The 24,392-nt window shown below is 48.7% G+C and overlaps 1 protein-coding gene across 1 annotated transcript in view; it reads left to right on the plus strand.

The window, feature by feature from the left end:
- Positions 1 to 22,618, plus strand: part of P3H2 (prolyl 3-hydroxylase 2) — a gene marked incomplete at its 5' end in the record, with an annotated part of 64,471 nt that extends 41,853 nt beyond the window's left edge. Inside the window, 14 exons of the mRNA XM_082287694.1 lie at positions 6,446 to 6,592; positions 7,517 to 7,706; positions 10,458 to 10,589; positions 11,703 to 11,845; positions 13,228 to 13,317; positions 13,801 to 13,841; positions 14,319 to 14,413; positions 17,068 to 17,195; positions 17,738 to 17,833; positions 17,924 to 18,074; positions 18,590 to 18,707; positions 18,869 to 18,944; positions 19,828 to 19,968; positions 21,047 to 22,618. Coding sequence (XP_082143820.1) covers positions 6,446 to 6,592; positions 7,517 to 7,706; positions 10,458 to 10,589; positions 11,703 to 11,845; positions 13,228 to 13,317; positions 13,801 to 13,841; positions 14,319 to 14,413; positions 17,068 to 17,195; positions 17,738 to 17,833; positions 17,924 to 18,074; positions 18,590 to 18,707; positions 18,869 to 18,944; positions 19,828 to 19,968; positions 21,047 to 21,139 — 1,641 coding nt within the window. The 3' untranslated portion in view covers positions 21,140 to 22,618. The remainder of the gene's footprint in view (positions 1 to 6,445; positions 6,593 to 7,516; positions 7,707 to 10,457; positions 10,590 to 11,702; positions 11,846 to 13,227; positions 13,318 to 13,800; positions 13,842 to 14,318; positions 14,414 to 17,067; positions 17,196 to 17,737; positions 17,834 to 17,923; positions 18,075 to 18,589; positions 18,708 to 18,868; positions 18,945 to 19,827; positions 19,969 to 21,046) is intronic.
- Between the last annotated feature and the right edge of the window lie 1,774 nt (positions 22,619 to 24,392).

Below are 24,392 nucleotides of genomic sequence, written 5' to 3' on the forward strand. Positions count from 1 at the left end.
AGATTCACCTTTCTTCTCCCAGGTATTTCCGTGACTCTGGGGACTGCCTGCCTCTCTGGTATCAGTCAGTATATCAGATTAAAAGCTCATTATTTGTCTAACAGGCAGTGGCCTGCAGGAGTGCTGGTGGTCCCTGGGGAGGGGATAGTCACATCCTGCTTGTTCCCAGCTGCTCGATTTCATTAGCCTAAAATGCCTGGGCTAATCTTTGATACTTTCCAGGTGAGCAGAGACTCAGGCTGCCACAGGGATGTTATAACAACAGGAGGAAGGACATGCAAGAAAAAATTCTGCTGTGGAAAGCCTGTTTGGTTTTATACTGTCCACCTTTTGTTGCACTGATAGTTGTCATTAGTCTGTGAGTGTATTGCTTCTCCCATGCTACTCATCTCCAAGGGCACTGGTTAATTACCTGACCAAGGAAAACTCGGGGGTGTAGGAGCTTCATGGGTAACCATCCTCACACATTCCTGAGGGCTGAATACATCCCACGTTTTCCTCATTGAAAATACTGTTTCACACGCAACTCAGCTGCTCTCAGAGTATGTTGGACAGAACTGAGTGTCTACATAGGACAAAATACAACTCAGAGTGTATTTCACAATCAGTCAGCTCGAAGGTTCAGTAAACACAAACACATTTACCACTGCTTGCTCTGCAGATGAATCCTGCAATGCTTCAGTGTGTTGGAAATTTGTACAGGAAGGGTCCTTCCCGCTGGGAAGTGGTTTTGCTGTGAGTAATGCCCTGTTCCTTGTGCAGGATTTGTTACACAAGTGTGCACTGAAGCGTATAAAGCACAGCCAGGAACGTGTGGAAATCTTCATTCTTACATGCCTGGGAACAGTTCAGGAGGAGCATGTCAGAGAGGGAAGGAAGGGAGAATGCAAGTGTCAATCTAATTCGCTTTCTCAATGCAAAATGGCCCTTTCAGACAGGGTTATCCAGTCAGTCTGCTCAGCATGGACTCATGCACACATAAAATAATGCCAGCATGGCTCAAGTGAGAGATTCATTAAGAAATATGATTTCTGTCTTGATTATTTAAAATAATTTTTTCCATGAAAAATATTGAAGTGGTGTGTTCAGTTTGATTTTAAATTTCCAAGTATCTCCCACTTTCTGGAGAATAATTCATCATCTAGTCAGCTCTTTTGACCATGTACCTACCAATCCAGCTATGTTTGTGTCTTGAAAATTGCTTGTTGGAATACCAAAAAAACTCCAAACCTTTTCTAAATTTCCTTTCTCAGGAGAGATTTTCCCTGTGCCAATTGTCCAAATTTGTTCTGTTTCGGATTTGGGTCTACCAGAGTGAGTGGTAGGGAGCAGCACACAAGCTGGGGTGGTCTAAGAGGAACTGTCCAAAGCAGGCTAGAGGTTGTCTTCATTTTGAAAATGAAAAAGACCTCTGAAAAGATACATGTGGAGTCTCCAGGAATGCATCATTATTGCCCCTCATCACAGCAGTAGCAGGGATAGGAGTCAACCCTGTTTATCTTGAGTTGGAAGACAAGAAACTGGTGAAAGGTTTGGAGAGCAGGGGATGGTGTGGTATGGAACTTAGAGACAGCCTCACACCTTTGGCTCTTGGTGCCTATTCCCCGCACTTGATTAAGGTCCTTTCCTGCCGTGTACTTGCCTCGCTCTCTGATTTTGGTGGTTTTGTGGGGCCAGTGGGTGCCATGGTGGGCTGCAAACAGCTCAAGGATCATTCTGCAAATATGTGACCCATCAGCAGAGGAAAAATTTCCTGATTAATTTCTCAGGAGAATTTCTTCCTTCTTATTTGCAATAATAAAATAGTTGAGGCAAGGTCAGATGCTATTTATAGCCATCTCACTGCTGCTTGCTCCTACTCGCCTGGGCAGTAAGCTTTGCACAGACACAACGAGATTAATCCTTCATGACACTGAACCTTTTATTTCCCTTGTTGTGCTTGCAGACTCCAGAGCCTCCTTCCTCTGCAGAGTCCAGTGCACTAAGCCTTCAATACAACACAGCAGCAGTGGAGCCATGGAAAAGTTTAGAAAAACATTATCTGTTCAGCAAACCAGGGATTGTCTTCAAGGTTGGAGACTTTGGTTTCTAGGTCAGCTGAATGGTTTGAAATTTTTCATCACAAGCTCCAGGCCAAGCTCATACACTGTGGAATTAACTGAGGTCATGTGCAGGTAGGTCCAGTCCTGGCATGGCAAGAAATGCTGAGCACTCTGACATATTTTCCAGTATATAAACCTTACTTCATTTCCCCTCAAAAACAAAAGTTCTAATTGAAGCTATATCTTATGTGATGAAGAGACCTTAATATAGAAGCAGGTTCGATAGGACAGTCTAACACAGAATGCATGACAGCTGCCAATAATCTGATATTAAGTTTAATGCAAGGGGAACTCATTATGAAAAATAATCTGAGGTCTTGGTTATGTCACACCTGTGACCTCTCATCTCAGGCAGTCAGAATTGGTTTGCTTTGGCTACATTCTCTCTAAAATCCTCTGACTTTTGCACCTATTTCATCCTTGTTTTTGCTGTGAAAAGCTCAGGGTGAGCTGGGAGCAGCTGAATTCCTGTAGTTGCTCTGGCTACAGCTGCTTCTCCCCATAAGCTTCAGTGTGTCAGTGCTCAACACAAGCAAAGTGATGGTGGGAGGGCAGCCCTGGCTGCGTGAGCTGATTGTAAAGCTGTGCAGTGCTTGTCTCACTGGCACCCTGCCTGTTCCACTTCCTTATCCCCACTGCCAAGCTCCAGAGAGCAAACTTAAAGGACTGAAACTTTTGGGCCATTGTATCTGAAGCCATGGTGCTGCTGTGAGGCCTTTTCCCTAGGGAAGGGGACAGGAGTTTGTGCCAGCTTGCTGAGCATCTGGCATGAGAGGGGCTTTGGGAAGAATTCATTTGCAAGTAGTGAAGGCAAGTGTGAATTCAGAACATGTACACATGGAGCCAGTCTGAGGTGTTTGGGGTGGGTGTTAGCAATGAGGTGAATGCTCTGTGTTTCTCTTTGGGGGACACAGCAGCCGAAGTGATGGAAAAATCAAACAGCAAGTTGTACATGTTTCAGTGAGACAGCTTGTTTCTTAAGCCCAGGTGGTTGGTGACTGTGGTATCACAGGTACAAATCAGATTGCTCAGCATGGAGTTTGCTGACTTAAACATATCTTAACAGGTCCCAGAATGACGATGAATAGTAAGGGTCTGTTAGTGTTATGTTATGTGTCACCATGCAGCCTGTGGAGGCTCCATAAAGGATTCTCTCAACAGTTATCAGTGAGAATTGGGCTCAATTGTCTAGTGATGGTCAAGATGCTCACTCAAGGTCCTTTCTCTAGCCTTTGTTCCTGCACAATGCTCCAGTTACAGCAGCCTTTCTAATCCAAGCCACCTCTGCAGGCTGGAAGCCACAATCCCACCGAAGCCCAGCCAGCACTGTCCCAGATGCGAGTGAAACTGAGCCTTCACCATTTGCTGAAATTCTTTCACCTGAGGTTCTGCTGCTTAAAATATTTTTTCCTATTTTTCTGTGAAATGAACCACTCCTAAATCTCAATGAGGAAAATAAACATCTTCCAGCATCAGAACCCAGCAGCACTTACGTGTTGTGTTTTCCCCTTCTTGGCTCTAGATGTTGGCATGTTAAGATCAAGAAGGACAGGGCAGGGTGTTCCCAGGGCTCTCTCAGTGCTGCTGCTCTGATTTCATGTGTCTTCTCTGGCTGAAATACACAGGGTTTGGTGCAAAGCTGCAGCAATGGTCCAGCGATCTCATTCCAGTGGGGTGAGCAAGCAGACCTTTGAGCACATACTGAAGTTGTGAGTCTACATTTGTCATTTTTTCCTTGCTGATTTTCATTCAGCAGTTGTTGTACAAAGATCAAAATCTCCTTGTGTTACGTGCTTGCACATGCTTATGGCCCCCAAGTTGCTTGCCATCCAAATAAACAAAATTACTACTCTGTGGGAGAAATGCTATTATTTTTATTGTTATTAGCTTAAAACAATGGAAAACCAGGCACGAAGAAAACAAAATTGTTTTTTTCCAGTGGCTGCACAGTGAGATTGTGACAGGGCCAGGAACTGAGTCCAGGTGTCCTGAGTCCCAGCCCAGACCTTTAAGCACCAAAATATCCCTCTCCTTGTGAATTCAGAGTGTTTTGGCAAAAGTTTCCCCAAAATGTTTCATAACTAATGTCAGAGCTAGACTCTGAACGTGTCTTACCAGTTAGGAATTTTGCTTTTATATACACTCACCCACTTAAAAACTCCCCCAAACTTAGCAGCTGTTGGCTTCTTTGTGTTACTTGAGTGTTTCTAAGGCAAATATGGAACATGATAAATTGAAAAGCGTTGAGTTGAAATGTTCTGCTTTGAGTCCGCTTAGCAAACTCCAAAGGTCATCTCTGCTGTGAAGAGCCAGCAGGACAAGACACAGTGTGAGCCTTGTTTGAAAGGGATTTTCTATTGTCTAGAAATCAGGCTTGTCACATTTCACAGGGGTGGATGTTATCCAGAACTAAGCCCATCCTGGGATCTCTGACAGTTTTTGACAGCTTCTGGAAAGGATCTAGAACTAAGGGGAAAAAGAACATCCCACAACAGACTATTGCAGGTTGTGTCTTGAGGGACCACTTCCCCTTCTGAGATGCCTTCAGTCTCTTTTAAATCTGCACAGGCAGGGTGTTGTTTGTGAATAGAAGTCTGTGGTGTGAAGGAATGCAATTCCCCCAAGCAGCTCAAATCGTGGCTTCTTAGGAGCCCTCTGGATCAGGTCAGCAACTTGTGTATCTCCAACAAACCTCTTGTTCCATCTTGACTGTCCTAATTACCAGCTGCAGTGGCATTCCCGCAGACACTCAGCAGGACCTGAAAATTCCCATTGTGAGATGCTCTGGTCAGTCCTTTATTCCATATTCGATGGTGTCCAGCTGCAATGAACTTTTCCAGAGTGGGATTATGTTGAAATGATCTGTTTCAAAATGGAATGTATGTTTCTGAATAGGAATGTCTCTTTAAAAAAAAAAAAAACTTCTGCACTGAAGGGGTTTTGGTTTTTTATGTGCTGTCCCAGTTAAAAATTTCTTACAGTCATTTTTCATGCCTGCTGGAAAGCCAAGGGATTATTATGGAGAGTGGTGTCCTTTGGAAAACTCCAAATGAAAGACTGGAATAGATGTTGTTTTTGCAGTAAAATCTGGCTTCCCTGCACATGTTGTCAGTACAGAGATAATCCTTAAAAACTTCTGAAGTTTACACAAGGCAAATTTTTTGCGTTTATGTGGGCACTGTAGCACAGCTGTGCTTTGGTGTGCAGACTTGGGGAGCAGGCTGGGATGCTGTGGCTTTCACCTTCTTTTTGGGGATATTCCTGTGTGCTTCTTGGACTGTCTCTACCCTGGAGCCTGTCTGCTGTGCTGCAGGATGGCAGGGTGTGAAGCTCATGCTTTGCTGCAGGTCTCTGTTCTCGTTCTGCTGGTGGGATTTGTCTGCTGGGTGCCTGTGCAGGTGAGCTGCTGTACCATGTCACATGGATGTGCCTGAGCTTGCTGGCTCTGGTGCCTCAGGAGCAGCCTCTTGGCACAGGGCTTGGTGTGGGTTTTGATGTCAAGGAGAACACTTGGACACAGCCTAGCCAGGGCTAGCATTAGCCTGGCCCTGGCTGATACGTTTGGGTCAGAGTGTGGATGTGTTCCAGGGACCTCACTGCAGCTTGCTGGTACTCAGTGGTGTTGGCTTTCTTTCAGAGCAAGTGCTTGAGTGACTTCTCTCCTGCTAGCTCATGCAGATGTTTCACCTGAACATCTGTTCTGCTCCTGATGCTCCCAGCAGCTGCTGTGGATGTTTTTAGCACTAACAGTTCTGTTTGTTTACGAGGCTTTCTCCAGGGTGAAACTAATGTCTGGTCTCAGTTCTGAATCTCTAAACCCAAAATAACTTGGTATACCAAAATAAACTTCTCTTTATACCTCTGCCACTATCAGCAGAGTCAGGCCTTTTGCAGCTATACACAGCTGAGCTTAATAAATGGTTCTGAGTCCCCATCTCCAAGTAGAAGCCCTCAGCCTGGACATAGCTCAGCCTCCAAGGCTTGTAGACAGAGCAGTCTCAGCAGCTGCTTTCTTCTTCTCTCTCCATCTCATCTTTCCACCTGGGACCATGCAGGGGGTTGGAGCAGCTGAGTTAAGAGGATGTGCTGCTGGAAAACAGGCTGGATCTCATCGCCAGTTGCAGTGACATATCTGGCTCTCAGCAACTCCAGCTCTTTCCATTTCACTTATATGGGGCTTTCCTCTCAATTCAGCTTTTTTCTTTAGCCTCTGCATTCAGGTTTTCCTTGGTTATCCCATCATTTCCCAGTCCAGTGGTGTCAAAAGGATGTCAGAGGATGCATAAACTGTGTTCACCTTCCTACATCACCAACCTCACCTGGTCTTTCTAACCTTGTTACAGCTGAACAAGCTGGAGGAGGCAGCAAATGCAGCTCACACCTTCTTCATGGCAAACCCTGAGCACATGGAGATACAACAGGACCTCGAGAACTACAAGACCACATCAGGGAAGGTCAGCTTGATTGACCAGGAGGCCAGGCAACACATGGTGAGTCTGAGTTGAAGAGGTGCCCAGCTTAAGTATCAGCAAGTCTGGAGAGGAGAGATTTAGGAGGCCAAGAGAGATGCATCTATAAATGGGGAGATTCTTACCAGTGCAGCAAAACAAACTTTCCCTTTCAGCATTTTCCTTTAAGGTAAGCCTGCTCCTGCCTTCTCAAGGCACTCTGCTCTTTGTTTGATTGCTACATCCCCAGCCTGGCCCCCCTCTTCAGAGAACTTGGGGGTCATCCATGGCTGCGAACACACACCAGCAGACAGCTTCGACGGAAGCCTCCATGACAGATTTTGGCTCCTGTGTGTTTCTTTTGAGCTGAGTTCTCCCACCTGGGTGGGGTACATGCACTTGAGTGGCTGTGCTGGTGAGGGTGCAGGGTGGCAGGCAGGAGTGTGTCAGCTTTTTCCACCTCCCCAAAGCAAAAGCCCAAGACAAATGCCAGGGCCACCCCCAACTTCCCAATTTCACAAGACTCAAGGGAGCAGGAGTGGCTGTTTGGTGTAATTAATGGAGGTGCTCATTAAGGGCCATTCTAAGAACAATCTTCCTAGGTCAGGACCAATCTTTTTCCTTGGCATTCAGTGTTGTTATTTGTTGGGAGGGTAAAAACAGAAAAAAAGGATTTTTTTTATATAATGCATAATCTAGGAGTGGCACTGAGAATTCCCTAAGTATGGAGGAGTTGAGAAGAGCATTTAGGCAGATTTAGTAGGTTCCAATGGTCCAAAAGTCCACTGATGGCTTAAACACGGTTTGGTACAAGTGGTTATATCTGGTAGGTATCTGGGGAGATTGTCCTGTCCCTGCCCCCTTGTTCCTTCTTTTGAGAAGCATCTACAGGTGGCAAGGGCAGGGTGCTGTGGTCCAGGCAGTGTAGCCTGCTCATGGTTTGTGTTCTGCCTTCCTACTTTGCAGGAGGACTACAGTGCTGGAGTGAGGCACTATGACAGGGAGGAGTACGAGCTGGCCATTGAATTCTTGGAGCGTGCCTTGAAAGGATACTACTCCGAGGATGAGGATTGCCAGATCATGTGCGAGGGACCGCAGAGATTTGAGGAGCACGAGTACCTGGATTACAAGGCTGGTCTCTATGAAGCTGTTGCAGGTGAGATCTTTTTGCATTTTTAGAATTCTCACCCTTGGCCCTGAAATGTTTTTAGTTATTGAGTTTGGGCCTTTGGCTGGATTTGGTGAAGTGTTTTCCCTTCCATCTCTGCTGCTGGTGAGTAACGCTGCAGGAGGCACCTGGAAGCCCAGAAAGTGCAAACTCAGAAGACAGTGAACTAGAACATCTTGTTTTGGTCCTGAATGGAAGCTGGGCTAGAAGAATTGCATTTGCAGATGTGGGAGCATTTGCAGCTTTCCATTACAGCTTGAAGTTTAGGTGCTTTATCATTAACTGCTTCCGTTTCCCCTGTACACATCTCGCACATCTCCCTGGGATCTAGACACTGCTGGCCTTTGTTTATGTTTTCTGTTTCTGAGAGCATATGAAAAGAGCAACAGAGTTCTCTTGGCCATGCTCCAGAGGGCCAGGAAAGTTGCCAAAAAGGCTCGCAACATGGATTTTCTCCCCATCCAAAAGGATGGATTTGTCATTAGTGGAGGCCCACCTAATTATGATCTTGACTGAAATCTCTGGAGAGAATTGAGCGTTGCTATGTAATCTTCAGATTTGCATGTGTGGCTCTGAGCCAGAGGGGATTAAAACAGTTCATTCTCAGTAGAAATGAGATTACATTTAATTAGTCAGGAGGGAAGGAAGAGCAATAAATTAAGGTTTGTTTGGTGACAGAAATCTTATTTATCTGCTTATGGTCTTGGAGTAGCATCAAGCCCTGGAATCTTGCTTCTTGTGTGGAAAATACTTCACTCAGATGCAGACTGCTTTTTGGGTTTGCATAATTCTGTTTGTGTCGAGACAGGAAATCTAATTGAAACAACCAAGAGGAGAAACCACCAGCATACCAGACGGGAAGCTACCCTGGTGGGGTTTGTTTACCCATGCGAAAAATAGAAGTGTTGGAAGGGCTGACTTGGTACCAGTGTGGCTCTCAGCTGATCAGACCTGCTTTTAGAGCCCTGACTAGGACCCCAGGGGCCACATCAAGAGAGCAGTCTTCAGTGGCAAAGCAAACCCAGCATCCTTCTCACTGAAAGCTGCTGCTCTTCGAACAGGACAAACTGTTCCTGTGCTGGGCAAGCCGGGTGCAGCCCCAGTGAGCAGAGGGGTTTCTGTGCTGGCCCATCCTGAGCACAGACAGGGTCATGGTGTGGTGGTGCTCAGAGCAGCACATCACCTGGGAGGGACAACAGGCCAGATGGTCCCTGCAAGTGCTGTGGCTTGGCCAGGGATGCCTGGGCATAACAACTCTAAACCCCGGGACCATTCAGGTACCCAACAAAACAGAGAGTTGAGGGAGGGAAATAAGATACGTGATGCAACTGCTTTCCTGTTGGAAACTAGGTGGTTCCTTCCAAGGCAGCATAATCCAAAGTTCACCCCTGGTCCAAGGCGCTCAGGCACAGATGTTTCAACAGGGAGTGGGAACACTAATATACAAAAAAAAGAGAGTTTCGGTTTCTTTGAAACTCATTTCTCTCTTTAATCCCAAGCTGCTTTGCTGTGCTGCTGCTTGAGGTTGAAGCACTCTCACCTTTTCCCCCTAGGGACAGATACATTTCAGTGAATTGATTCCAGTCTATATAACCCTAGTTCTAGGGCACTTTGAGAGTACCAAGAGAAAGCAGTGCTTCTCAGTGATGGATTATTTCGGATCTAGGATGCTTAAGCAGCTTTAAATTACAACAATATGATTTATGTCCTTTCCCTTCTTGCTTTTCTTAATGTAATACCCTGTGTGTGTATGGTAAGTCAGATAACTACTCGGACTACCTGTCAAGAGCAAATAGGCACTGTTCTGAGTTTCCACTTGATTTCATTGCAAATTCCTCAGGCGTTTTTTATGGCAGCTCTAAGAAATGCTTTGGTAGCTGAGCACATGGTTATTTTCAAGCCTGTATTTGTTCCTTAAGGTTTTTAGTAGTGTGCAGAGACAGAGCAAGCAGAGTAGATTTGTAAGTACATTGCAGCAAAGGCTCTAAAATGGAATCAGATGTCAGTGTTGGCTTTAAAAACTGTGCAGCTGGTACTATGCCTATACTGTGGACTCCCACCAATTAAGAAACTTTGTTAGTGGCAGATGTTTACCATGTGTTCGTGATTCCCTGGGAGATACCTCCTCATTGAGAAGCAGCAGACATGGGGTTTTCTGCTGCCCAGATTTGCACCTCAGACCTTTCAGATGGGGTGCAGGTGCCTTGCTTGGCCGTGCTGGAGAATCCGCACCAACCCCTCTTAGCTAAGCCTCCCCGTGCCCTCACAGGACCTTCCTTGCTGCAGGAAAGGAGAGGATTAAAGATGAGGTGAAGGAAGGGAGTCTGGAGCTGGATTTCATGTGGCAGCACATGTGGCCGCTTGTCTTCACACCTCTGCTTGCTTTGTGGGTTTGTCTCTTGGGGTTGAAGTGCTACCTGCCACCTGCAGTCCCTGCCACCAGCTTCCCTGGGCAGAAACAGCGCTCCTGCCACACAAAAGAGATGCTCAAGCTCCCTCTACAGTTGACAGAAGGAGGAAGGCGTTTCTCAAGGGGGGCAAGGCTGTAACTGCAACTCTCTCAAATTGGCTTTGGGGAGGAGCCTGAGCTCTTTCTCTCGGTGCACACTCGCCTGCCGGACCAAAGCAGTGTGAGTTGCACATCCCTCAGCTTAGGAGTTTTATCCTCTGTCTGTCCTTGTCTCAGCACTGTCGCCATCCTTCTCAGCTCAGGCCACCTTCTCCCTCTTTTCTTGGCAGATCACTACATGCAGGTCCTGGCCTGCAAACACGACTGTGTCCGAGAGCTCGCCACACGTTCGGGCCGGATCTCGCCCATTGAAAATTTCCTTCCCCTCCATTATGACTACTTGCAGTTTGCCTATTACAGAGGTAAAGGCTCTTGTACTGTTCCTCATAGCACCTGGCTGAGTTCTGTTCATTTTGTGCAAGTTTATATTGTTCCATGTGGGAGTAAGGCAATTTCCCCCTCGTGTCCACACTACAGTGATGCAGAGACGTGGTCTGAAAGAGAAGCAAATAACAGTGGAAATTGTCTCTTCAAAAGTCAGGTTGACTGAAATACAATTAAGTAGTTTTGTGAAGGTGTTTTAGATCATCAGTCAGGTTTTAAAAGACCAACCTTTAGCTTAAACATTACTGTTCTTTAAATAAATCGTGTTTTTTAGGATCCTTTCATTTGCCTTTTGATATTAAAATCCTTGGGATTTATATGTTTCACAATTTCTGAAATGACCTGATAAATTTTCTAAATTAAAATATAAGAGATATATGAATTAGCTCAAGTTTATCCCAAGATGCCAATTTTTGCCAATTGCCAAGTATTTTAAGATTCGCAGTAAAGTCGCAGGAGCTGGCAGCATGGCAAAATGTCAGGAGTCAGCAGTGCTAAAAAATAATGCCAGTTGTGTGGTTCTGTGTGCTATTTTATTATGTTCTGTTATATAAAAGAAAATAGAAATCTGCTCTCTCAGGATTCTGCAAAGAGCTCTTTCCTGAAGAGGGCAGAATGCACAATGGTCAAAATTTCTACTCAGACATAAAGATTCTTCATTCATCAACACAGTGGAAAGAAAGAAGGAGGAGTCAGCAGCGTTTCATGTGTGGTGTACAGGCTTCTTTATTCCTCTGCCCAGTTAGAGGTTTAATGTGGTGGGTAAAACCCCCTGGGCCCTGAGAGATGCTGCACAGATGAGAAGCAGCTTGATGCCAGACAGTATCCACATCCTGCCCATCCAGTTGGATCCCATTTGGATACCATCTGATCTGTGCATGGTGGCAGAAAAGTCTCGTGTCTGTGCCTCAGTTTTCTTGCTGGTGAAGTGGAGTGGTTAAGACAAAGTGGCATGAAAAGAGCCTTGTGAAGTGCTGGGCTGCCCCTTCAGCTGATGGGGAGCTCAGGCTGTGCCTTCATCCCTGCAGTCCCCTCCTGGGCTCTGTGTGAGCCCCCTGTGCCCCCCTGACCACTGTTGTGTTGCCCCCCAGTCGGTGACTACGTAAAAGCCCTGGAGTGTGCCAAGTCCTACCTGCTCTTCCACCCGGATGATGAAGATGTCCTGGAGAACGCAGGTTATTACGAGGGTCTCTTGGAAGGTACAGTGGATCCAGCCACCATCAAACCCCGAAAGGTGAGAGTGAGTGACACCTGAGAGCTCTTGGTGGGAGGCTTTAGTAAAAGAATCTGCTGAAAATAAAAGCAGCTTGGCAGCTTTCCCACAGTGAGACCACTTTGAAAAGAGAAGTGGAAGTGCTGGGCTCACTGGTGATGCTGAGGTGGTGATTTTTGGGGTGCAAGTTCAGAGTCACTGGTGTGGAGGAGAGGCCAGTGAACAGGATCTGCTTTAAATGGGGACTTCAGCTTAGTAAAGCCTGAGCAAGGGCAGGGAGGGCAGTGACCAACAGTGTAAATCCTTCTCTTGTCCAGTGCTCCGGAGGATGCACAGAGGAGGAATGCAATGAAACACCCAGCAAAAGGCTGAGAAACATTTCCCAGGGGAGGCTGGGATCCCAGCATTACTCTCAAGTGTCTTAGCTTGGAGTTCAGGGCTCAGCCTGTCCTGCAGGGAGTAGCTTTGTTGTCACAGGGTTAGGCTGGGGTCAAATAACCAAACTGTGTGTGTTCCATCAACCAGCAGGACTGGCTTCCTCTCTGGTCTGGGCAGCCTTTATCTGTGGCCCTGGGGCTGCCTTCCTCACCATGCAGAAGTTCCTCCCATCCCATCACAGCCCTGCTCATTCCTCTTGCACCATAAGTAGAGTGTTGGCAGGAATTGGTTTTTCCATTCCTTTGGGAACTCCTTGACTTCCAGGCAAATCGAGGTGAATTTGGTAAAGTGTTAAAAAATAAAAGCAAACTGATAAAAAGGAAAACAAGAATAATTGTTGTTTTTCCTCACAAAATGAATCGAGGAAAAAAACCTGAAGTTGACAAAAACATTTAATTGTTTACAGTGTTTTGAAGTTTTCTGTAACAAATGAATTGATTTTTGCTTTGCACAATACTTTTCTAGGAGAAATACCAGTGTTTTGTTTACAGACTTTTCATTCAAAATAAAGCCCTCTGATGGACAATTTCCAGCTGGCTGTGCTTTGTGGTCCCCATCCAAGCACTCTGAGTGCATCCCAGGGCCAGGCCATGAGCTCCATGTGGGGAACTGAGGCACAGTCCAGCCGGGGTCCCTGCCCCATCAGCCTGCCCCTGTTCTGCACCTGGGATTTCTCTGGCCAGCCTTTTGCCCAGATATTTGGAGGCTCTCCAAGGCGCTCAGGAGTTTCTTCCAGCTATGGACATGTGTTTTGGGGATTCAGGCTTCCTAAATGAGTTGCTGAACATTTTCTGTCATGTACTGAGTGCCTCAGCCTTGTTCCTGGGGCTGCTCCAAGCATCCCTCGCTCCACGGGACTTTGCAGCATTGCATGGAAACCAAACCCCTCTGAAGCAGAGGTGCATTGCCACTGTCTTGCAAAAGCTTGCCATGTGCAACTACTCCTGTTTTCCTTCTCTTTTCAGGAAGCAAAAACGCTGCTGCGGCGCCACAAGCTGGAGTCTCACCTCTTGCAGGTGGCTGCGGCCGGCCTGGGATACGCCTACACGGAGCCGGTAATGCCTGGGTGTGCTGTGGCAGGACCTGTAGGAGTTCACAGCTGTAGGACCAGCTCCCCCCCTCCCCTCTGCTATAAAGCCAGTCCTGTGCAGGTGACTCGGGAGCTGGGTCTTGGCCTGGTTTGTTCCCTATAGGAAAATAGTGGTGGCAAAGCAAAGGCAGGCAGTCCTGGGGTGATGGAGAGGCACATACAGCCTCGTCCAGCTCTCCTGCCATGGGGTCTGTCTGAGTCTCAGCCACTGCCATGGTGATGGGGTGAGACAGAGATGCCTGGGCAAGCTGGGCTTCCTAGGTACTCATCACAATGTGCCAGTTTGGATTCACATTTTCAATCTGCTGACCTCAGGCCATTGCCCAAAGTTGTGTGAGATGGATCCAGAGAGGCTGGCTGATGTTCCTGGGAGTCAGGCAGAGCAGGTAATGCCCTGGCTTTGGCTGGGCATTAAATTAAGAAGTTTGACCTCTCTCTTTTCCCACAGAACTACTGGAACAGGTATGGCCCCCGCCAGGACGAGCACAGGTGAGCCACAGTCACCCCAGCTGAGCTGCAGCTTTGCCATTCCCCACGGTGGGATCAAGGGGATGTGCTCATGGTGGGGTACCAGCCTGCCATTCGGGGGTACTGCCCATCCACCCAGCTCACCATCATGGCTGAACTAGGGCCCATTGCCCCCTACCATTACAAACATTCCCACAAGGACCTTATTTCAGCTGAGTGCCTCAAAACCAGCAATGGTCTGGAGGGAATTTGATTGATGGGGCAAGTGGTGCTGGTCAGATTTGTTGGTGTCTGTGCTTTGCTGGTGGAAACTGTTGCTCCCATCCCCAGATGTTTGCCACAGGACAGGGTGAGGGCTTCAGCTTGTATGTTGTGACATTTGTACAAAGTACTGATCTGTTTGGGGGTTTTGTATATTAGTTTCCAAAGGGTGCAAAAGTGCAAGTGCAAGAACTTGTGGCCAAAGTTGGGATGTTCCTCTTCTCTTTTGCTCCTCAGTGTCCCATCAAGTATCAGCAGTGAACCAGAGGATGGGCCCCGGCTGTCCCTGACAAAGAAACCCATGCCAAAGCCAGATCGAGAGCTGAAGGAGGGTAAGGCTGATGGAGATGTTTCAACAAAATCGGGATGGTTTTTTTTCCTATTGCTAGAGACTACACACTGCAAAGGCTGGCCACTGAGCAGTGAGAGCCACTCCTATTTAAGGAGTTCCAGTTTTGTTTAAGAGACAGAGAAGTCTTCGTGCTGCCACAGCATTTCTGGGTCAGTGGATCCCAGGGCACTGCTTTTTGGACGTGTTTTTCCCACCTGCTGAGGTGACAGAGCCCTGAGATGTGGAACTGGGAGGTTGGGTCTTCCTCACCGTGGAGAAAGTGACACCAGCACACAGTAGTCTTTCCTCTTTTGGTGCTTTTAAGATCAACGTGTTCCCTGTTGTCCAGGCTGCAGAAGGAGGGATGCTGGAAGCATCTGGTCCTGATGCTTTGCTAAATGTGCTGGATCACACTGTATTAGCTTATGATTTCATGTCTTAGCTCACGTGAAATCACTTGTTTATAAGCCTGTCAGCAGACACTTCAACTGATTTCAGCACATTTTCGGCAACCACAGAAAATACCATAACATCTTCTACTAAAGACAGGATTTTTCCCCATAACAATTTTGAAAAACAATATTGTAGCCAAGCACCAAAGCAGAGTCCTTGCTGCAAAACAACAGGGTCTCAAGCCAGGAGGTGTCTTGTGTCTCTAGCAAGCCAGCTCCACAGCAGCAGGCAATTAAACCTCCCTCTAATGCAATGGATGGTAGCGCTTTTTGGGGAATTTCACAGCTTTCCCCAGCCTCAGTTGTGTCCAGCTGCACAGTGTTGTGTTCAGAGTGTTGTTATCCCTTCTCTAGCCATACATAAAATAGGCAAATACCACAGTAAGATCCCAAAGATCTTGCTTAAGCCAAGAGCTGGTTGAATTACATTTGTTGGCCTGTTTGCCGTTTATAACCAAGTAATTTCAGAGTCCTTCTTTCTGTTTTTATTTTTCTCTATGCTCTTATTCTGGTTTACTTGCAGAATGTTTTTGTTTACAAAGAAAACTGAAACCATTCAAAAAGAAACTGGGATTTTTGTCCATCGAGCTGCTGCCTTTCTCTGTTGTCTTTTTTTCTTTCTCTCTTTTTACTTGGAAAAAGAAAAGGCCGAAAGAAAAAGGTCTGTTTTAATTTTGTACTTTTCCATACTTCTACCCTTCCCCCCTTCCTCCTTTCTGCCAATGCCTTCACTCCCAAAAGTCCGAAGAATTCCTCAGTTTCTTTGGGGTGTTTTTCACAGAGCACAGAGACATGGAACAGGTCTGTCTCTCTGCTGATGCTAAGAGGAGGCAGAGGCAAGGAAAGCAGGTGGGAGCACACTGTCAGTGTGGGACAAGGGTTCAGTGTCCATGGCACAGAGCTGGCCCACTAGATCCCTGGGAGGAACAGAAGAAATGTTGGAAGTGGTGAGTGATGCTTCCCATGTTCATCCCTCATGTGCCTGTGGCTGGGGAAGAACATCTGAGCTGGAAAACACAGCACTGATTTGGAGCGTGCCAGGAGTATGGATTTGAGAATCCTGTTTCTGATCCAGCTGCATTTGCAGTAAGTGTGGTTATCAGGCAACAAAATCAGCACAGTGAACGCCAGAAACATCCCATCTTTTCCATTTCCAAGAAACCTAACTCTTCAGAAATAAAGTTGTGGGCTAATGACAGGGCTCTGTGGGGGTTATGTGTCCTCCATGGGCCAAGGAAACCTGCCAAGAACACAGTTTTGACTCAACAGGCAAGAAGAGTTACAAAAACATTGTCACAGAGAAGTTCCGTAGTGCCACATGGTGAGAGGAACTCTGTGACTCTGTTTCCTCTATTTCATTGTGTCTCTGTGACAACAAATAATTTTCCCCACAGTTTAGATGTATTTCACTTTTCTCCTGGAGAAACGTCTGGTTTAGGCTTCTGTTGTTACCATTCATTTCATTTTCTCTCTTTGAGGAGATGCAAGAAAGAGACTTCAAAAGATGGTGGTTTAGGGGCCTTGCTCTGGTTTTTTGATCAGTCAAATTTGATGGGGATGGATTGAAGCCTCTCGTGAAAAGCTTGCAGGCAGAGGGAGGCAGGATGTGAGGGATGGCAGGGACAGCCATGGCAGCTCCTTTGCCTCAGTGGAGGAGGATTGTCCTCAGAGAGCTCTGGCTCACCCACTCCCTGCCCCCATTCTTGGAGGAGAGCAGTGCTTGCTGCAAGCTCAGCACCACTTGAGGTTTTCTCTCTGTATAGAAGACAAAAAACACTGATGACAGTTGCAGAGAGTGGCTTTGCATGCCAAACCAGCAGGATCCACACAGCACAAATGCAGTGGGAACCTACAGCCTTGATGGTGTTGATGGCTGGGCCAGAGAGCCAAGTTAGCCACTGTCCATATCTCTCCCTGTGTCCCCCTGGGGTTTGGTGTTTCCAGGCTGTGGTCCCTGCATTTGCAAGGCAGCTGTTGAGATGGTAGAAAATGCTGATGCTCCTGCAGCAAATTGGTTTCATCTCCATGTGTTCCCATTGCTTCTCTTTCTTATGTTACTGATGGGAGGCCAAACTCTGCTCTCTGCTGTGGAGCTCTTTGCCTGTCAGCGCACCTGGGTGACTTCAGCTGGCCTCCAGCCGCTGTACAAGATGTCAGCAAGGCCAGGGCATGTTCAGCAGGATGGTTTTGTGTCTCTGCTCAGGGGGCCCCCTTCTCTACAGCGATGTGAAGTTTGTCTACAACTCTCAGCAGCTGAATGGCACCCAGCGAGTGCTGCTGGATAACGTCATCTCGGAGGAGCAGTGCCGGGAGCTGCACAGGGTGGCCAGTGTGAGTAGGCAGTGGCCCTGGGCTGAGTGTGACAGCTGAATGTATGACCAGCCTCTGGAGAGCTTCTGGGTTTATGCCTTGCTCCTGGGTGTTACAGCTGATGCCGGGATGCCTGTGGAGAGCAGGTGGATGCTTGTCCCCATAGCACACCCATAACTGCAGCACAGGAGCTGCTGCTCCATCTTGGGCTGTTCTTACGAACACGCTGCAAGACAGAGCCTGGGCAGAAGGAGCTCTTTCTCCATGTTATACACAACCCCAAAGGATGCTAATCCATGAGTCTGGTTGAGCCTTCTCATTCACCATTAACTGAGCCTGGCAAGGGACTGAGGGTGCCAGAACATCCCCAGGTAGGAGGTGGGTGGTTGATATCCAGCATCCCCGTTCACAGAGAGCTGCAGCACCTTCCCACCCAACTCACCTGGCCCAGTGAATGCAGCCCTGGGGGATTTGGGGAAGAGGGTGCCTGCCATGTGCTTCCATTGCAGACACCTCTCTCCTGACAAACCAGTTCACCCCTCATCTGTATTCATGTCTTCCAGGGGATCATGTTGGCTGGAGATGGCTACAGGGGCAAAACCTCCCCCCACACCCCAAATGAGAGATTTGAAGGAGCCACTGTCCTCAAAGCCCTCAAGGTACAGCTCCCTCTTCCTTCTCCTCCTCCTGTGCCCTCCCTCCCATTCTGCACATAACACTGACCCCTCCTGGCCTTTCTCCTTGCCCAGTATGGCTACGAGGGCCGTGTCCCGCTGAAGAGTGCCCGGCTGTTCTACGACATCAGTGAGAAGGCTCGCAGGATCGTCGAGTCCTACTTCCTGCTCAACTCCACACTCTACTTCTCCTACACACACCTGGTGTGCCGCACCGCCCTCTCTGGTGAGGAATTGGAGCTAGCAGTGGAGCAGGGAGGATGGCAGGGGTTCAGCCCTCCGTGGGGGCTTTATGAATGGGGGGTCAGAGTAGCTCCATTTTGCTTGATGTTTAAATTGGTGGCCAAGGGCTGGGCAAAGTCAGCATCCCACAGCAGCAAAAAGTGGGCACTGCTGTCCCAAAGGAGCTCATTTGTTATGTCTCTTAATTTTCATGTCTGCAACTCTTCTGTTTTCTCCTCCCTCTTCTCTTGCCTCCTCTGTCTTTCCCTTCTCCTTTCCACCCCAGTCCCAGCTCTCCATCTCGCTTCCCTGCAGTAAGGAACAGGCAGACCTGTGCAGATCTGAGTCCTTAGATGTTGCCTTTTCTCCCCAGCCATTCCTTTCCTTCTCTCACCTGTGAACATCATCCAATGTGGGGTCAGGGTAGGCTCCCACCCCATGATGAGACCCCGCAGAGCATGGCATTTCCATCTCATCCACCCCTTCTCCTTCCCCCTTCTTCCACATGGTTCTGCCTAGGCCAGCAGGAGAGAAGGAATGATCTGAGCCATCCCATCCATGCTGACAACTGCCTCTTGGACCCCGAGGCCAACGAGTGCTGGAAGGAGCCTCCTGCCTACACCTTTCGGGATTACAGGTAGGAAGGAAGGGAGGGGATCTCCCTAGGGACTTCCCTCCCTCTGGCTGTCCCCCACCTGTGGCTTAGTGGAGCAGTGTGGGATCTGTCCACGAGGTGGGGGTCAGCCTTGAGACCTCCCCAGTGCTGCCCTTACGGGGATCTCCCACTTCCTCCCCCAGTGCCCTCCTGTACATGAACGCAGATTTCGAAGGCGGCGAGTTCATTTTCACGGAGATGGATGCCAAAACTGTGACGGTGAGTTGGTGCTGCGGGCCAAAAGCTGTTCCTCAGTAGTCCATGCTGAGGGCTCTGCACTTCCCTGGGCAGCCTGCAGCTCCTAACTTGCAAACAGCCCATACAAAATCCTGCTGCAGAGGAGCACAGACCTTCTGTTTCTCCCCACCCCCAGTGCCGGCAAAGGGCTGGCTGGTAGTTGTCCCTGCCTGGAGGACTGCTGAGCTGCCACCCCATCTCGTGGTCAAACATGAACTGGTGCCTGCACAGATGCAGTGCCTGATCCAAGTCTCTTCTTCCAGAGTGTGTCACCGTGATGGACATCAGACCCTGAGAGGGATGTGGCTCAGGCATGAGCCCTCACCTCTGTTTGTGGCCATTAAGGAAGCTGGGCACTCACTTTGTGGTTGAACAGAGGTCTGGGCACCCTGCTGGGGTCTCTGGAGGAGCTGGAGGGTAGATTGGGTCTACTTAAGTGCCTGAGGGTCGATTTGATTGGCACTTCTGCTCCCTCCTGAGGTCCTGCAGGACTCTTGTGGGCTCTGCCAAGAGAAGAAAGAAAGAGATGTTTCACAGCCATGCCAGGCTTACCCTGGATGTCCCTGGAGTTACACCATGGCCCCATTTTGCTCTAGGTGGTCAGCTATAGTTTTGCAGAGACTCCATGCCACTGTCGTTTCTGCACGATGTCTGCACAGCAGGAGCAAGCTTCACACCTGCCTATTTACTCCACACATTTTCCCAGGCACGCCTAGAGCTCTACATGTCCCCCAGAGCAGCTGAGCAGGTCCTGGGGCGATGCAAAGGGATGTCCAGTGAGGTCCCAGGCCCTGGACCATGGTGAGCCTGGCCACAGCCAGCACGTGCAGCTCCTTGCCAGCCTGCTGTTGCTGTTTCCCTGCAGGCCTCCATCAAGCCCAAGTGTGGGAGAATGATCAGCTTCTCGTCGGGTGGCGAGAACCCCCACGGGGTGAAGGCGGTCACCAAAGGCCAGCGGTGCGCTGTGGCTCTCTGGTTCACCTTGGACCCTCTTTACAGAGAGCTGGTGAGTCCCTCCATTCTGCTGTGAGGGGAGTTGGGGCATAGCCAGCATCCCACAGGAGCCAGGACCATCTTATTCTCCAGTCCCAGTCCATCTGTTTTCCTCCCATTACACCTCCCACAGCAGCATTCCCATGATATGAGCTGGTGGTCCTGGGGCAGGTTTTTGCTGCCAGTCCTGCTCCTGGGCACCCGTTGCCCTTGGCCCGTGGGGTGCAGTGCTGGGCTGGGGTGCTGAGTGGGGCATGGAAGGGCTCCGTGCAGGGCTGGGCTGGCCATTTCTGACACCTAGTGGCAGCAGCCTGATGGATGGGGAACTCCTCCAGAGCCGTCCACAGCTCAGAGTGCTGTGCTGAGTCGTGCTGCTAAGTCTGCTCATAGGCATTTTGGCCACCTGAAGTCCATGGCTCTGGGCACCCAAGGTGCCTTGCAAGATCTGGGTTGTGATGCCTTTCACCAGGCACCCTCCACATTCTGTTTTAAAAAGCTGCTGTTCCAGCCCCTGCCTCTCTTTGATAGCAATTCTGGTCTGTAGAAATAAAAGATACAAGACCAAGCAAAACTAAATGCATTGAGAATGCAAACCCCTTGTTCCTTTCCCTTGTGATGGAGGTGGGCTGCAAGGTTTGGGGAAAAGCTTCTTTTCAGCCATGTACTTCAATGTCTCTCAGATTTTTTGCACTAGCAGAAATTCCTCCAGGCTTGGTGCCTGTGTGGTAGGAGATCAGCCCTGCCCAGGGAGCTGGAAATCAGCCTCAAGTGGAGGGGACAGAAGGAGGCTGTGCTGCAGCAGTGGCTGCTGGTGGAGTGTGATAAGGGAGCTGCAAAACATCAGCTCTGCCCCAACCACTGCAGCCCTGCAGGGAGGAGAAAATCGGGTATTGAGGGGGAAAGGATTTGATTTATTTTGCCCAGGAAATCCCCAGCTCGAGTCCCAGGCTCTCCCCATCCTCTCACCTACACTGCTGGTTCTGGCGTAAAGTCCTTGCTGCATGTCCTCCCGGCAGCCTGAGCCTCACTGAATTAGCTGGAGCAGGCACTGAAGCTCTGCTGTTACCATTTCATCGCTTCCCCTCTTGCAGGAACGAATCCAGGCAGATGAAGTGATTGCAATGTTGGACCAGGAGCATCTAGGACCCAGTGAAATGAACATCAACCCAAAGGATGAGCTATGAACTAGGCCAAAGACTTTTTCTATTAAATATTTATTTAATATTGTTATTCTTATTAGAACCCTTCTATTTTTGTACAGAGATGCTGTATAAATTAACAGGTTAATATGATTGTGGAGTTTCAGGAGTGCCTCTTCTGTGTTTAGCACAGCTTTTGCTGGAACCCTCATCCTTATGCCAGCATCTCCTGGTGGGGCTGACTCTGCTTCCAGCATTCCCTGTTCTTCTCTAGCACTTCTCAGGACTCATTCAAGCCCACTCTACACCCTCGGAGAATCTATTTTTTTTCTTTTTCAACCAAAAATAGCTGCTTCTCTTTCGCATCTGCTGGAGAAATATCTCAGGTGTCCTAAGGCACCAGTCTTCCTCCTCCTGCTTCCTCTTAGGGGAAATTGGGGCACGAAAACTGGAGTAATGACTGTCCCTCACCATTTGAAATATGCCTTTAAGGGGAAAAAACAAAGGAAAACCCAAATCCTAGCAAAATGAAGATACCTCTGGAGCCATGCAAAGTTGGTGTTTGGGCATTAATTCTGAGCAGAGCTTCCGGAAATCAGCTGCTGAGCAGGGGCATGAGCTGTGCACGGGCATGAAAGGATGTGATTTGCAGCTGACTCTGGTGAAATAGGGTCTGTCACTCATGTTCATTCCCTTCTCTTGCTAATGGCCTGGGAACATGAAGGATGCTGTTTCACACTGCATACTTAGAGCTTCCAGCCCAGTCTGCCTCTGGTAGAACCCAAAGTTTGCAGTCATAATTTCCAAGTTCCTGTTGCAAAGTAGCTTAGGAAGAACCATGGTGTTGGATGGTCACGGTGCAGCTCTGTACTCTGGGTGTCCTGGCTGCATCCTCCCATCCTGGCAGTGCAGAAGCAGCAGATGTTCATGGTGTAGTAGTATCTATTTGCTCAGAGTGGTTCTGACCCAGCCTGTTGCAGTGAAAGCACTTTTTGCAAGTAGTCAAGTAACTGCTGCTAAGCCAGTAAATCATCCCTCCCCAGCTATTAAATTTAGTCCTGTGTGTGGGATCAGAGCAGCCCCATCTCAATCAGAACAGGCACTGAGCCACAGAATTGCTGTCCCAGACCTAAGGACAGCTTTTATTTTGACCCAGCAGCTGCTTCTGCTGCTGGAACGCAGTTCCTAAAAGGCAGATTTTAGCAACCTTGAAATTACTGCAAGGCTGCAATCTATCCAGAAAACACTGCAGGGACCTTTGCTGGAGTTCACATCCTTGAGCAGCTTTGCTCAGCTGCCTGCTGCATTGGCTCTTTCTTCAGTCCTTTTCTGCTCCCCTCTGCCAGTTTTGGCATTCCCAGGACTTAAAATCTGCAATAGAGAATTGTCTTTGCTCCTGCAGCTTGTTTCTATTCAAACCTCCCAGGCTCAGAAGCCCCCTCTTCCCATCCAGTCACTGGCTGCAAAGGCTGTAGACAAGGATTGTCCTTCTGTAGAGACCTCCTCAAAAGCTGGTCCTGGGCAAGACGGGGGGGGAACTCTGTGCCTGTGGAAAAACAAGTGCCCAGACTGTGAAGAGGGCACTATTACCGCCTAGAAAATGCTGGAAGAGTTTTTTGCTGCACTTCCTCCAATGCTGAATCTGCAGAGGAAAAAGCTCTGGGTGTTTCTGAGCCACCAGCATTGCTTATTCCTTTGAGGTTATCTCCCTTCCTCAAAGATGGTTGAAAAGATTCATCATGTGGGCTCCCCAAAGAACTGCCCCAGGTCTCTGCCTTCAAAGAGCCTTCCCTGCTTTAGTGCCTCTTCTGTAAGTGCTTAACGCCCCCTCCCCCTTTTCAAAACAGCCAGAGGAGAAGCTGGGGGGAAGGAGGGGGGGGCAGCTGTTCAGTTTGGAGAGCTGACACCCATTTCATTGTCCCTCCACATGCACCACGCTGCTGCATCCAAGGCTTGACTCCTAATGCTGCACCTTCTGCATGGCTCTGTGCTGCCATCCCCCAACAACCATTACCCAAGTGCATCCTGCAGAGCTGCCCCTCGGCGCAGCCCCAGCCCTCCCAGGGATCCCACCAGCTGGTTCTCCTGTGAGGAGGTGCAGGGGCTGGCACAGGTCATGGTTTGTTTGCTGCTGTGGTGGTCAGCCAGAGCTGTGTCTAAATCCAGGGAAAATAAACTAAACACATCTGTGCCTGTCTTTGTCTTTCTTCAGTGAAATGTTAGAAGGAGAGATCAAGGAATTTGGGGTCTGCTTCATGATGGTATCTGTCCCTTTGGGGTTTCCTGCCTTAGACCTTAGAGCAGAGCCCCCTCTCCATGCTGGAGGAGCGTGGATTGTGTGTGTGGGCTTCTGGCTGCCTGTCCATCTCCCTTGCTCTGTATCCAGCTGTGCAGTAACTTCCATACCATGGACATGCTTCAGGCAGTTTGGTGAGCAGAGGGAGTCACAGCCCCTGTGCACTGCTGGGGTGTGAAGGGCCACAGACACCTCAGTGAAACAGTTTTGGTGCAGCACCATGGAGCAGCCTCAGGGGGATGCAATATTTCAGGACTCAGTTGCAGACATGGCCCCTGAATCCCCAAGAAGGGAAAAGACTCTGCGCTGCCTGGGCCATGCTGTTCACTGCACTGCTCTGCCAATGGGACCTGCTGGCAGCCTGAGCCAGGCTGAAGCCAGGAAATGGGAATGCAGTGAGTCAAAGGCACTTCTCCTGTTTGTTTGTTTTTCCAGCTCTCTGCTCTGGCAAAGTCTAGCTCAGAAGTTGATCTGTATTTCTGCTGCAACAGCAGAGGTGGGTGCCAAGTTTATTGGCACTCTGTAGCCTCACAGGCGCAAGTGGCAGAGCTCTTTGGGGTAAAATACAACACAGGTTCTTGTGTCCCAGTGGGATGGGTTGCCACCAAGGTGGCTTGGACTCTGAGAAATTAATTTTAACTCTTAGATTTGATGCAGGGGCCTAGTATCTGGCAGAGATGTCAGGGTCACATCCAGAGTGCCTCAGAGCACCTGCATCCCTGTGAAAAGAAAGCTGACGACAATACTGAACATATACACTCCTCCTTGGTCAAATATGCCCCAGGGACAACCTGCACTTACATTTTTGCTTCCTCCTACTTCAGTTCACATTGTTACTCCTCTCTTGACCTGCCAGTCTAGTAATTGCTGCTTCCCAAAGCCCCATCGTGAAGCAGCTCCGCAGGGAGGCAGTGCCTGCAGTCACAGCACTGAGCACAAAGCTGATGTGCATTCCAGAGCACACTTCATGGCTCCCAGGCCAGCTCCGAGCTCCTCTAGCCA

Source organism: Coloeus monedula (genome assembly GCF_965178545.1).
Source record: "Coloeus monedula genome assembly, chromosome: 10".
Classification (NCBI taxonomy): Eukaryota; Metazoa; Chordata; class Aves; order Passeriformes; family Corvidae; genus Coloeus; species Coloeus monedula.